This window comes from Thyridium curvatum (genome assembly GCF_004353045.1).
Source record: "Thyridium curvatum strain D216 chromosome Unknown NODE_3_length_876553_cov_77.224826, whole genome shotgun sequence".
Classification (NCBI taxonomy): domain Eukaryota; kingdom Fungi; phylum Ascomycota; class Sordariomycetes; order Thyridiales; family Thyridiaceae; genus Thyridium; species Thyridium curvatum.
Window position 1 is genome coordinate 758,389 of NW_022156758.1, and position 13,397 is coordinate 771,785.

The 13,397-nt window shown below is 58.5% G+C and overlaps 4 protein-coding genes across 4 annotated transcripts; 2 read left to right on the plus strand and 2 right to left on the minus strand.

The window, feature by feature from the left end:
- Positions 1–1,104: 1,104 nt before the first annotated feature.
- On the plus strand, positions 1,105–3,101 carry E0L32_000932 (uncharacterized protein; the record flags this gene model as incomplete). The annotated part of the gene is made up of 5 exons (XM_031144288.1): positions 1,105–1,419; positions 1,563–1,974; positions 2,054–2,713; positions 2,773–2,916; positions 2,989–3,101. 5 exons carry the CDS (start codon positions 1,105–1,107, stop codon positions 3,099–3,101), a joined length of 1,644 nt encoding a protein of 547 aa, XP_030994466.1.
- Positions 3,102–5,447: 2,346 nt separating this feature from the next.
- E0L32_000933 (uncharacterized protein) lies at positions 5,448–7,281 on the minus strand (the record flags this gene model as incomplete). Its single annotated transcript, XM_031144299.1, has 3 exons — positions 5,448–5,845; positions 5,921–6,005; positions 6,433–7,281. 3 exons carry the CDS (start codon positions 7,279–7,281, stop codon positions 5,448–5,450), a joined length of 1,332 nt encoding a protein of 443 aa, XP_030994467.1.
- A 1,857-nt stretch (positions 7,282–9,138) lies between these two features.
- On the plus strand, positions 9,139–10,313 carry E0L32_000934 (uncharacterized protein; the record flags this gene model as incomplete). The annotated part of the gene is made up of 3 exons (XM_031144310.1): positions 9,139–9,175; positions 9,294–9,969; positions 10,088–10,313. 3 exons carry the CDS (start codon positions 9,139–9,141, stop codon positions 10,311–10,313), a joined length of 939 nt encoding a protein of 312 aa, XP_030994468.1.
- Positions 10,314–11,138: 825 nt separating this feature from the next.
- E0L32_000935 (uncharacterized protein) lies at positions 11,139–13,005 on the minus strand (the record flags this gene model as incomplete). The annotated part of the gene is made up of 4 exons (XM_031144321.1): positions 11,139–11,364; positions 11,452–12,705; positions 12,753–12,870; positions 12,942–13,005. The coding sequence occupies 4 exons, from the start codon at positions 13,003–13,005 to the stop codon at positions 11,139–11,141; spliced, it is 1,662 nt and encodes a 553-aa protein (XP_030994469.1).
- Positions 13,006–13,397: the final 392 nt, after the last annotated feature.

The following is a 13,397-nucleotide window of genomic DNA, read 5'->3' on the forward strand; positions in this document are numbered from 1 at the left end:
GACAAAGGGCGTGGCTCTTGACCAATAGCCCGGGTTCGCGACGACAAACGCGGTTAGTTTACCAGGAGATACGAAGCAGGATGGCGCGCTGCCCGTGAATACCGAATGAGTTACCTGAGCACCGACCGATATCGCTGGCCGAGCAGGGGTCCGCGCTCGACTGCCGAAAGACCGCCCCGGCCGGAGCGTGCCACATGGTCGCAAGGATCAGTCATATCAATCATCATTGCACCAAGAGAGAGTGACGCGACACGGCGGCGGCTTATCTACGGAGTACGGATCCGTCTCACCAAGTATGTGACTGCCTACTCCGTACCTTGGATATTGTCTACCTAAGTAGATAGGAGAGCAAAGATGCGAGATACTATGATAGTTAGTCAATATTCCCCGCCCCAATCTTCACGGACAGGGTCGAGGGCCCGGCGGATGCTCCGACGGCTCTGCATCCAGCCCTCACCTTCTCGGAAGGTCCATGCGGTAGTGCGGTACGAACCGAGTGATAACAGCGTCCATCTTCCCATCCCATCTTGCCCCCAGCCAAGCTTCCGATCTGGGACTGGATCAGCCCCATTTGCGAGACAAGCATTGGTGGCTTTTGAGACGATGCGCTCTTTTAGCGCTGTCCAAGTCGGCCCCCCATGCCGCCGCCATCTTCCCCGCACGCACACCAGACTGCCTTGACCTGGCTTGGAGCGGGGAGCAGCACGACTCGGCAGGTCGACGAATTCAAGTTGGCCGAAAACGAAGCGACGACGGGAGAGCCGGCGCTCGAACGAGGTGGCTCGATAGTTTGGTCCAGCACCGGGTTTGGTCTGAGCGCGATAGGTTGGCTGGCTAGTGGCCAGATTCCTAACCGCCGAGCATCGGACGTCCTGTCAAACCCGCCGCTTGCATCCCGGCAACACCTCTTGGCTTTTGAACCCTTCTTTAGTAGTCGGCACGTCGCTCCAAAGATTGGTACCATAGTGGCTCTGACACCTGCCGCTGCTGCTGCTGAGGAAACAATAACGACAAGCCAGAGAGTCTCTGCCCCGATCATGATACTACAGCACTGAGTCAAAAAGAATGACCATCAACGACAGTCACCCAACAGCAGACGACACCATGGTCAAGAAGAGCGACGACGCAGCAAGCACCAACGGCGCCAAGCCGAGCTGGGAGGAGATCGCCGCGAAGAAGCGGCAGGCTCTGCTCGACTCCATCCCCGCCGAATGGCGCATCCCGGCCAATCTCGTCACGCCCGACACGCAGGACGACGTGACTGGGTGGCCGGAGGCGTCAGGCTGGTTCACGCCGCAGGAGCTAGCCATTACCAACGCCACGGCCGCCGACCTGCTGCCGCAGCTGGCCTCTGGCCAGTTGAAATCCCTCGACGTCACGAAGGCCTTTTGCAAACGGGCCTGCGCCGCGCATCAGCTGGTATGTAGTTATTGCCCATGCCAAGGCTCAATCACTGCCCCTTTTTTTTCTTTTGGCATTTCTTTCCCATGGGTTGTAGTTGGTTGTGTATTGTGTGTCGTATGGTAGATCTCCGGCGCGGCTGGCTAACTCTCTCGCTGTAGACAAACTGCCTCTCCGACACGTGCTTCGAGCGCGCCCTGTCCACGGCGCGGCGGCTCGACGACCACCTCGCGCGGACGGGCAGGCCCGTCGGCCCCCTGCACGGCCTGCCCGTCTCGCTCAAGGACAACTTCAACCTCAAGGGCCTCGACGCCACCGTCGGCTTCGTCTCCCACGTCGGCGACCCGGCGCCCTACGACTCGGTCCTGGCCGAGGTGCTCGAGGCCGCGGGCGCCGTCTTCTACGTCAAGACCAACGTCCCCACGGCCATGATGATCGCCGAGAGCGTCAACAACACGTTCGGCCGCACGACGCACCCCAAGAACCGCAAGCTGACGAGCGGCGGCAGCTCCGGCGGGGAGTCGGCGCTGCTGCTGTTCAAGGGCAGTCCGCTCGGCGTCGGGACTGATATCGGTAAGCTCCTGCAACTGTAAACTCCTCACCGCACGGTGAACACCGACGTGCTGACGCCTCGGGGCCAAACAAAAAAAAGGCGGCTCCCTCCGCATCCCCGCCGCCTGCACCGGCATCTTCACCCTCCGCCCCTCCTTCGGCCGCTTCCCGACCCTGCGCTGCCGCTCCGGCATGCCGGGCCAGGAGGCCATCCAGTCCGTCAACGGGCCCATGGCCCGCACCCTGGCCGACATCCAGCTCTACTCGGCCGCCGTCGTCGGCGCCGAGCCCTGGGCCCTCGACCCCAAGTGCCTGCCCATCCCCTGGCGCGCGGTCGCCCTGCCGGCCCGCCTGCGCGTCGCCGTCATGCGCCACGACGGCATCGTCGTGCCCACGCCGCCCGTCGCCCGCGCCCTCGAGCACGTGGCGCAGCACCTCCGCACCGCCGGCCACGAGGTCGTCGAGTGGCAGGAGCCGGGGCTGCAGGCGCAGGGCGTGAGCCTGCTCGAGCGCATGTTCGTCGCCGACGGCGGGCGCGCCATCCGCCACGAGGTCGAGCGCGGCGGCGAGCCGTGGCGGCCCGAGATGGCGGCCTACCAGGACGCGCGGGAGCTGGGCACCTGGGAGATGTGGAAGCTGCACCTCGAGCGCACCGAGTTCCAGAAGAGGTACCTGGACCGGTGGAATGAGGCCGGCATCGACGCGATACTGTGCCCGACCATGCCGTTTAGCGCCGTGGAGAGCGGCAAGTTCAAGCACGGTGAGTACCGGATTGTCTCTAGAGGTTTTAATGGCTAAATCATGCTAATAACGGAGCAGTTGGGTATACCGGCGTCTTCAACGTCTTGGACTACTCTTGTGTGTCCTTCCCGACCGGGCTGTATGTCGACAGCGCCATGGATAAGGCTCTTGGAGATGCGCACCGGCCGTTGAGTGAGGTCTGCGCAGCTATTCACGGAGAATGTGAGTGCACTTCTGTATCCTTGACTTTTTAAACTTACCCGTGATATTATCATACTGACCACGGCTATGTAGATAATCCTGCCGCGGTGCACGGTATGCCGATCAGCCTGCAGCTCGTGGCTAGGCGGCTCGAGGAGGAGAAGGTGCTGGCAATGACCAAGGCCGTTCTGGATCTTGTGCATTGAGAACACAGGCGGCACTGAGAGTACGATAGACCATCGAATAGAGGCGAAAGCCTGTGAACACAAACATCCAACCCCCTCAACAAGATTCATACCGGCAGACTTTTGAAGCCCATAGAAGTACTGAAGATTGAACAAAAGCATGAAGTAAAAAAGCTCAAGGTACACGATTGGCCGATCTGCCGGCATTTTGCGAGGGTCACATCCGGCAACACTGGCGCTGCATGCGCATACGAGTCTGGACCCCCCTCCCCCCGCGGATATCACCAATCGCTGCCCCAGCCAGGGAAGCACGCAAGTGGCATTTCATCATTTCATGATATGCAGGCGTCGTTATGCACCAGTGAGAACTTGGGGTCGATAGGGCAGGTAGGGCCGGACCGTCCAGTGACAGATCAGCCTTGGATTGCCCGCCCTCCACCACAGGCAGGACCCTTGATAGCCACGGGAAGGATGACGGAGGGTCTCTCCATTGGGCACATTGGCTCGGCTGCTCACCCAGCCGGTTTTCTGAAGGAGCTAGAGGATGCTGCAATCCCCCCTGTGGTAGGGATAGCCCTGGAGGGGTGCCTGATGCTGACGGGTAGGTGCATGTCGACTGGTGTGATAGGGCAAGCACGCACATACACGGATGCACACAGGCACAGGTGGCTTGCCCGGTGTGGTCTGGCCTTGTCCCCCACCTACGATGCATCATGATGCAAGACTGGTCGGCAGACTGTCGTGCTCTTGCCGGCCGGCCATAAAGACTGAGGAGCCCGGATTTCCTCCAGCCCGGTTGGAAAACACTTCTGGACGACAACAGACACAGCCGCACGCCTGAAGCAGCCCTCCACAATACTCTTGATCTCTCTAGCACAGGAAGACTCCAATCCAACTCGAGACACGCACGGCCATGGATGGGATGGACCAGCACTTCTGGATGCTAGCGAGCTACGTCGACGCAGGGCCAGCCCCGGCACCCGCTCCACGTGCTTCTCACGAGACTGCTCGTGGTGCCGTTGCCCCTGGGCCGACGCCTACCCAAAAGTCATCTTGTAGGTTGATCATTCAATGTACTAGAGGTATTATCGTCACTGATAAGTTGAAAGCCAATGAAAAGAAGGGAGCCCATATAGTCGTTCGCGTTAATTCGACCCACGACCAACTGGCTCACTGGTAGGGGGAGCAACTGTGAGCACCTGCACACCACAGATGCCGTCACTTGGGGATGTAGTTGTCTAACTGCAGACAGGGACAAAAGTGTGGTCCGAGAAGATTTGCGGTGCACTGCCAGGATACATCCGGGAGACAGTAGATAGCACCAATCTGAAATGCAAATCTGGTCATGGATGTTTGCCCATTCTCGTGAGTGGACTGGTGTTGTTGTAGCTCAGTCATGTGCGATGGGTGTGCTATGGGTGTGCTTGATACTGGCTGGCACTTTCGGTAGCTTGATTATACATCCTACGCGCCTTTAAGTACGGTTCATAGAACAGTTCTGGGCTTTTTGGTAGAAGAGGCGGATTGGGGTGCATGGAGGCGACCCGGCTCATGGCTGAAGACGCTGTGAAGCCATTCCAGGCCTGGGCTCTATCACAATAGCCTTTGATTCTATATTACTACGTAGCCACCAATCTATAATGTTTCCGCGCTCTAAAATTGGCTTCTAGATTTTTCTCTGTGATATATTTTACGAGGTGCTTGACGGATCTAGCACGGCAGGAGAAAAGCCAACCCCGAGCGCATATTGTGGCTAGATCACACAGAGCTGTATTTTTCTATTCAATAATCAACTTGGCGCTTGGTCTACCTATCAAGTCTACCTATCAAGTACAGGTTAAATCACACTGTAAATCAGACACCTTTGAATAAACGCAAGGAACACAACACCCGTATTTGAAAGATTCTATGACGGTTCTCAGTCACAAGAACGTAATCTCAATCAGGCGACATCGGACCTCTACAAAGATACGCTGGATCTACAAGAAATGCCTGGCGGCGGAATTTGCCTCCAAGAGTCGACTTTGTTGGGTCCGCCATAAGTGCAAGACCCTTGCCATTTGATAATGGCATGCTGTAAGTATACAGCGGCGCGGTGATGTGACCCCTCGACAGCACATGAGCGTTAACTTCTCGCACCCAAGGGCAACATACAACGTGCTTGTCGTCCTACTCCACCGACTCCTCTTATCAGAATCAGCTCCCTCGTCCGGTCCCATGCGGGGAAGAGCACTTGCTACCTGCTGGAGGGCCGCAAATGAGATTTCCCAGATCCTGACGGCGCATGAAGAAGCATACAAGCCGTTCAGCGAGACATTCATCCTCTGCTATGCGGCCTACGTTGCTGCCACTACCCTAGTTCACGTCCTAGCGCATCATGGGAATCAGTTCGACGCGTTGACCTCGCTCCGTACATGGCTCGGGTGCCTGGACCAGCACCTGGTAATCTACTCGGCCGCCAAACGGGCGAGGGAGATCATTGCTCAGCTCATGGACCATGCAGAAGTCCGCCTCTGCGCTTGTGGCGAACTTGTCGGGCGACGCGAGCATCCTTCCTAGCTGTGGCCCTGCGGCAGTAGCCCCTTGATGAGTGCAGATCTTGAGAGTGGCGGGAGCACCCTTCAAGAAGAGGTGCACCTGAGCCTTGCTGGGCCGGTCTTGGATGTCCTGCCGACCCTGGAGTCGGGGCAGGTCGATGGTGATGCTATCTTCGAGTACTTCTAGAGGCTGTTTGAGACTTCGGCAACTGAGGTACGTCTTCCGGACTATCCGTCATGTTATGATTTCTGAGGTGATGCTGGATTACGGAGGGTAGTCGAAGGGTTGAATGATGTAAGGACCAATTTCGGATGTGATCGGAAGAGGTGTGTCATCACTGGGTACGTCGTCGGACTCCAGTGATGAGTCTGCGATGGTAGACTTGTTCTAGCTACCAATGGATTTCATACATCGTTTCGGGCAACCTGCGCCATCTCACACCGTTTTTTAAAACCCTCTGCGTACAAAGGCACTTGATCTAAGGGCTCATTGAGTCGAAAAGAAGAGATATGTTGTCATGCAGCTCTATCCTACACAAAATAGTCTTCTCTTTCAAGAGCGGGGAGAAGGGGAAATAGCTCCGTCGCTCGCTCTTCCAACCACCCAGCCTAGAGATACATATTCATACATCGGGTTCTACACTAATAATACACCCCACGGAGACTCGTGGCGGGGATCAACCTCAGTTGCCGCGAATAGATCGAAACACATTCCTTCTTATCCAGAGAAAGCCCGCGACACCCCATCCCATCACTCTTCCCAGGCCGAGAGGAAGGCCGAATCTGAACCACGAGGTAGGCTGCCAGAGCCTGACCTCCGGAACGGTGGCCTTGTCGACCCTAGCCAGCGGCATGCCGGGGTCTTGAGCCCGGAAATAGTCGAGCGCCTCCACGATCAGCGCGACGACGGCGTCCGGCTGGCTCAGGAAGGGGGAGTGGCTGGTCCGCAGCTCCCTGTGCACGACGCGGGCGCCCATGCCCCGCGCCATGCCGACCGACATGCGCTGCGCCGCGACGGGCAGGCCCCTGTCCTCGAGGGTGCCGACGTACATGCTCGGCACGTCGAGCCAGCCGGCGTACGCGTGCTCGGCGCCCTCGTACAGCGCGCGCAGGCTCTGCGGCGCGAGCTGCGCGACGCACCGCGCGGCGTCCGCGTCGGGCAGGTCGTGGTAGAAGAAGTCGCGCGGGTCGGCGACCAGCTCGGCGAAGCCCGTGGCCCGGTTGGCGCGCCACGCCGGCGGCGGGCGGCCGAGGAAGGGGTCCATGAAGGCGAGGCCGGTGAGGGTGTGGCCCGAGGCGATGAGGACGAGCCCGACGACGTGGCCCCGGGCCGTGCTCTCGGGGCTCGGCGGCGACGGCCGCAGCGCCGCTGCTGGCTGGGCGGCGAAGCCCTTGATGGCACTGTTGGCCACCATGCCGCCGTAGGAGTGGGCGACGAGGACGACATCGCGGCCGCGCTCGGTCTCGTCGCGGACCGCGCGCACGGCGGCGTCGAGGTCGTCCTTGAAGGTGGCGGCCGGGTCGCCGTTGGTAGAGGGCAGCGTGACGCTGACGCACCGCAGATTGTGGTCGCGGGTCAGGGGCTCGATGATCCGGCTGTAGCAGCTCGGCCGGTGCCAAGAGCCGGGCACGAAGACGAGGGTGGGCGGCGCCTGGGTCTGCATTGCTGTCGTCGCTCGTCCGTTGCAGAGTTTGAGCAGCGGGTTGCCGTTTGAGCTTTAAGCTGATTGTGCTGACGGAGACCAGTTTCTTTTTGAGGCGCGTGTGATTGGAGTCTGTGTGTTGCTGACTCGAGTTTGTCCTAATCGCGGGATCGCCCGAGGTGGCGCCGCCCCCGTGTTTCGCCGAGCGCCGCTTTGGGCTGCGGGCTCCCGCCCGGGCGAGGCTTAATTAAGTCGTCAATCGGGCATATTTCCGGCGCATTTCCAGTGCACGTCCTTATATGTTGGAACTTTTCAGTACCTTTCAAACTTTTTATTGGAGCTGCTCACCTCTTTGCGCAAGGTTTATGCAAGGCTGGCTTTGATCTGGGCCCGATGGTCTGGGACCTGCATTGCAGTTGTAGACACCGTTTCTGTCATTCCAAGCGATTGGCATGGATTGCTTGACGTTCTCAACCGAGTCATAGCATTTACCAGCACTGGAGTTGCTGCATTAGACACGGATGTCTTTGTTATCGGCGACGCGTATGTAACTATGCAATATTAACAACAAGGAATATGCTACTGCACCACTTGGTGCCTGTCTCTATTCATAGTACTCGGGCTTCTCCAAGCTGTAGTGCGTGTATCAAACATGACCTAACTACCTAGGTAATGGAATATCTAAACTCAGAGGGGATCTGGCTAGTGAAACATACCAGGTCGCCTCGTACTGAAAGGAAACACTTGAAGCTGGCCTTGGCTCACTGCTTTGCGCCCTCTATTGCATAGTCACATGGAAGACATGGCAGAATCGACTGGAATACGGGCCATTGAAGCCCGGACAGTCACAGATACTCAGGGCATGTTGTGAATGTTGTGAGCAGATATGAGGGACAGTCTTCAAGAGCGAGAGCGAGGGGTGAGAGGAGCGCTTGTCGTTGTGTTGCTCGTCCGAGGGAACACCAAAAGATGGTGATTCCTTCTGTAGATGAAAGGTCTTCCATCATCCCAGTGTACCTAGGTAGGTATTATGGAAGCTTGCGATATCGGATCACCAACCAAAAAGTTGATATTCCAGAGTTGAAAGGCAGGCAGGCACCTTGCGCCGAAACGGAGCTGGCTCGAGCGTATTCCAAAACGGGACGGGACGGGACGGTGGGTGGCCCTCATCCAATCCTACATCCCAATCAAGACCCAAAATCGCTCGTGAATGGTTGCAACCGTTCCTTTCACGTTATATAATTCCTCGGTATCTATCAATTGGTCCTTACAGAACCATCCCAGAGCAAGCTCTCATTTACCGCAGCACGCGTTTTGGATGACGGCGGGCGCCGCTTGCCGCCTGGAAACGACAACAAGTGCGTGCGGGCGCGCGTCAGCAGCTGAATCGGCGGGGAGATTTGCCCCTTCTGGACCCAAACTCGATCCTCGAAGAAAATTCCAGCTCTTCTCGTCGTCTACCCGAGCAGCCGAGCCTACCTGATGGATGACGGAGGCAACGTACTATACAGTGTCAGGATATCTATCGCTACAATACCATAACTCGGGCCACAAATCAATGCTGCCAGCATCCCATTCCCATCGCGCCCAGTTTCAGTTCCGCCTGTGAATTTGGGAGGTGGTGATAACCCCGCGTTGGCCCGCGAACACACCCCGCGCGCCACAGTTGCGACACAGCAAACAACCTAGGTAACCATCTCGCGCAGCGCGTGCGCGCGCCCGCCGAGGCGTCATCACTCGAACCGGCGGCTGTCCCACCGCCCGCTCACCTTGTGACAGCAGCCATCACCGGTCGGAAAGCAGAAACGGACGGCCACTGGCAGCAGAAGCACCCTGTGGAGCACATCTTTGCTGGGACTTTTTCAAGGCCAGCAGCCCATGGAGAACTACCAGAAACTCGAGAAGATTGGCGAGGGTGAGTGATGCGGTGCGGTGCGGTGTGCCCGTGTCAAACACACTCTTGCAAACAAATATCCCCACAGACGTGACAAAAGTGACAAAAAAACACGACTGACATCCCCCCGGGTCCACAGGCACGTATGGCGTGGTCTACAAGGCCCGCGACCTCGGCAACGGCGGCCGCATCGTCGCCATGAAGAAGATCCGCCTCGACGCCGAGGACGAGGGCGTGCCCTCCACGGCCATCCGCGAGATCAGCCTGATGAAGGAGCTGCGCGACCCCCACATCCTGCGCCTGCTCAACATCGTCTACGTCGACAGCCACAAGCTGTACCTCGTCTCCGAGTTCCTCGAGCTCGACCTCAAGAAGTACATGGACGCCCTGCCCGAATCCGACGGCGGCCGCGGCCGCGCCTTCCCCGTCGGCATCGGCCCGGGGCTCAGCCGCCTCGGCCTCGGCGACATGATCATCAAGAAGTTCATGAGCCAGCTCTGCAAGGGGGTGCGCTACTGCCACGGCCACCGCATCCTGCACCGCGACCTCAAGCCGCAGAACCTGCTCATCGACCGGGACGGGAACCTCAAGCTCGCCGACTTTGGCCTCGCCCGCGCCTTCGGCGTGCCCCTGCGCACCTACACGCACGAGGTCGTCACCCTCTGGTACCGCGCCCCCGAGATCCTGCTCGGCGGCCGCCAGTACTCCACCGGCGTGGACATGTGGTCTGTGGGCTGCATCTTTGCCGAGATGTGCACCCGCAAGCCTCTCTTCCCGGGCGATTCCGAGATTGACGAGATCTTCAAGATCTTCCGGTATGTTGCAGTCTCTTCCCTTGTCCCCTCCCTTTTTCTACGGGACTTGTACTTTGCGCCTATCGACAAATGAAGTGCAGATCAACTAACGGGATCCCTTTGTGATGGGCAAATGTAGACTGCTCGGCACTCCCACCGAAGAAATCTGGCCCGGCGTGACCTCATACCCCGACTTCAAATCGAGCTTCCCCAAGTGGTCGCGCGACCTTTCAAAGCCAATATGTACGAATCTCGACGACGTCGGGCTGGACCTGCTGGAGATGATGCTGGCCTACGATCCCGCCGGCCGCATATCTGCCAAGCAGGCTTGTAATCACCCATACTTTGAGGAGCAGTTGGAATAGGACACCGATTCGCAGGCCACGTAGAGTGTGGACAGCCACGACGCTTCGATACACATGTCAGACGATATACGGTCAGTGTAAAGCTGGAGCCAGGAGGCTTCTCTCGCGGGTTGGGCCCGGGTGCAGCGTAGGCGTCCTTTCTGTCTTTTGTAAATGTACCCAGTGTTGATAATTGCATTATTCAATGATATCAATTCGGTTCAGCGTCTATCGTCAGTCATTTTGATAGGTCAGAGAATTGCGTTTTCATTCAGATTACCGCTCCATCGTGGCCCTGGGAAGCTCATGCTGTATACACATCAAGATGACCGACCCAGTGGCTGAGAAGCCCCGTGAACCCCTAAAGTTGTCACGGGTTTACGCCACTTGGGCTTGTTGTCCGGCAGCAACTGCGAACAGCTGCTCGAGCAAAGTTCTATAATCGTTTCTGGCCTTCTTTGGTTGCCCTCGTAGTTTTCTCGCACCACATTAACTCGACTCGCTTTATGCTGGGAACTGTGATTGGGTTCCTGTGAATCACCGAGTTCACAAAGAAGGCGTGGGTGGAGAAAAAAAGGGAGCAAGTAGCAAGTAGCAGCACAGATATCTCTTCTGGCATACTCAAGGTATCTAGCACTATATTCAAAAGGCAATATACAGGCTTTCGCCATATCAGGTAGATAAAATGTTCGTATATTCTTTGGCTGTTGAATCGCCCATGTGACTACCTCCTCCACGAGGAGACCTCGGGTTTAAGGTAGTATTCATCTCTACTCATTTCCCACCGGTTCCCAAAGCACCCATCAAACGCTGCCTCTTGCGTCCAAATAAACCACGAGCAGCCTCTCAGAGAATGTACCGGAATGTCGGGTGCCTGTACCCGAGCCTGCTCTGCTGGTCCTCGGTCAGGCCCTCGAGCCGGTGGTCGCGCTTGCCGGCGTCCCTCTGCTTGTTCTCCCACCAGCAGTAGGCGATGCCGAAGCAGGACAGCGCGACGACGCCGATCTGGCCGCCGAGGTTGATCTCGTGGCCGGTGTGGTACTTGGGCGCGTCCCTGACCATGTACGTCCACCTGTTGTTTGGAAACCGTGATTAGAAAACACTTGTCCTAGAATTCCCGGGAAAAAAAAGTCTTCACTGGGCTGGGGGAACAACTTACGTGGCAACGATACCGCCGATGGTGCCCAGGCTGACGACGTAGCCGCTGGTCACGGCGCGCACCGCGGGCCCGGCAGAGTCTAGATACAACACGATTAGCCATTCTGCATCGAGGAAACCCAGACAAACTGACTCCAATGTTCTGTATGTGTTGGGAGAGATTTGCTTACTGTTCATCGCCCAACTCAGGAAGCCAGGACCGCCGGGGAAGGCGCCGACGGTGACAAAGTAGACGGCCATGTAGCGGATGTTGGGGTCGGAGTGCCAGCGCAGGATGGCGAAGCCGATGACGGCGATGCTCGAGAAGACGGCGAGGTAGACGCCGCGCAGGTGCGTCTTGTCGCTGACGTAGGCGATGGCGATGGCCACGACGACGGCGCAGACGTACGGCGGCACCGAGTACAGCTGGGCCTTGGTGCTCGTCCAGCCGAGGTCGGCCAGCAGCGTCGGCATGAAGAGCGAGATGCTCTGCACGGTGATGTTGATGAGGAAGAAGCCCAGCGCGCACGTGTAGTTGTGGATGCACAGCACCGCGCGCTTGAAGTGGCTCCACTCGACCGTCGTCTCCGGGTGGCCGTTGTGCTCGCGCACGAGCCGCTCGGCGGCGATGCGGCGCTCGCGCTCGCTGAGGAAGTAGGCCGTCGCCGGGTCCGTCGGCATCCAGATGGGCGCCAGCAGGCCCACGATGATGGTCACGAGGCCCTCGAAGAAGAAGATGTTGCGCCACTCGTAGATGGGGCTCGAGGCCGCGCCCCAGCGCGGGATGCGCGCCAGGCCCGTGGCCAGCAGGCCGCCGAAGGCGCCGGCCAGCGAGGCGGCCGAGACGTAGATGCCCACGCGGAAGAGCAGCTCCTTGCGCTTGTAGAAGCAGCTCAGGAAGAAGGCCATCCCGGGCATGGCGCCGCCCTCGAAGACGCCGAGCAGGGCGCGCACGCCGAGCAGGGACTCGAAGGTGTGCACAAAGGCCGTGCACATGGAGATGAGGCCGAAGCCGACGACGAGCATGGGCAGGTAGAAGCGCGGCCCGATGAACTTGAGCAGGATGTTGCTGGGCACCTCGACGAGCAGGTAGACGATGTAGAAGATGGACAGCGCCCAGTTGAAGCGCACGCCCGTGTTGAGGCCGAGCTCGACGCCCATGCCCTGGATGCGGGCGTTGCCGATGTTGGCGCGGTCGAGGAACTGGTTGATGGCGACGCGCGGGGTCCCGCGGTCAGCAAACGACACGTGAAGGAGGGCAAAGAGATGTCTCAAGCTTGCGGTGTAGGACTTACGCAGAGCAGGTACAGCAGAGTCACCAACGGCACGGTGTGCCGGTCGATCTTGCGGCGGATCGCCGTCTCCTCGGCCTCGGTCCAGTCGAAGTCGCCCACATTGGAGCCGGAGGACGGCGCGACCTCGTAGGCATCAAGGTCTCCATCTGGACGTATTCCAGCAGTGTCAGCGTGTATCGGTGACAGTCAAGGGGCACAGAACCAAACTGGGACGTACCTTTCTCCGGATCACGGCTGTGGTCCTTCAGGACCGCGAGGTTGAGGGGATCCAAGGTCGCCATCGTGAAATCTGGTCGTCTTCGATCCGGGGCTGAGAAGGCGAAGAGGGACTGTTGCTCAGAGTTGGAGAGGAGTGACAAGATCCACAGACAGATCAACGAATGCGGAGTAGACGTGTCTTAAGTACGCACGTTGTATCGTGGGAGCAACACAGGGATCAAGTTTGACACGGGCTGAATCCCTTGCACATTCGCCACACCACCCACCCCTTGTCCGCTTGCTTTTATATGGTCTGGATACACACGATATTGCTTTGCCCAAATAACTAACTAAGCTGCACCCCCTGTAGCGCAACCCCGAAATGTTGGGGGAACGGGCCTGTGGTCTCTGCGGAGGTGGCGAGCGGAGATGGTTCCCGGAAACGAGGGCTGAAGCCGCCAGCCAATTGAGCCCC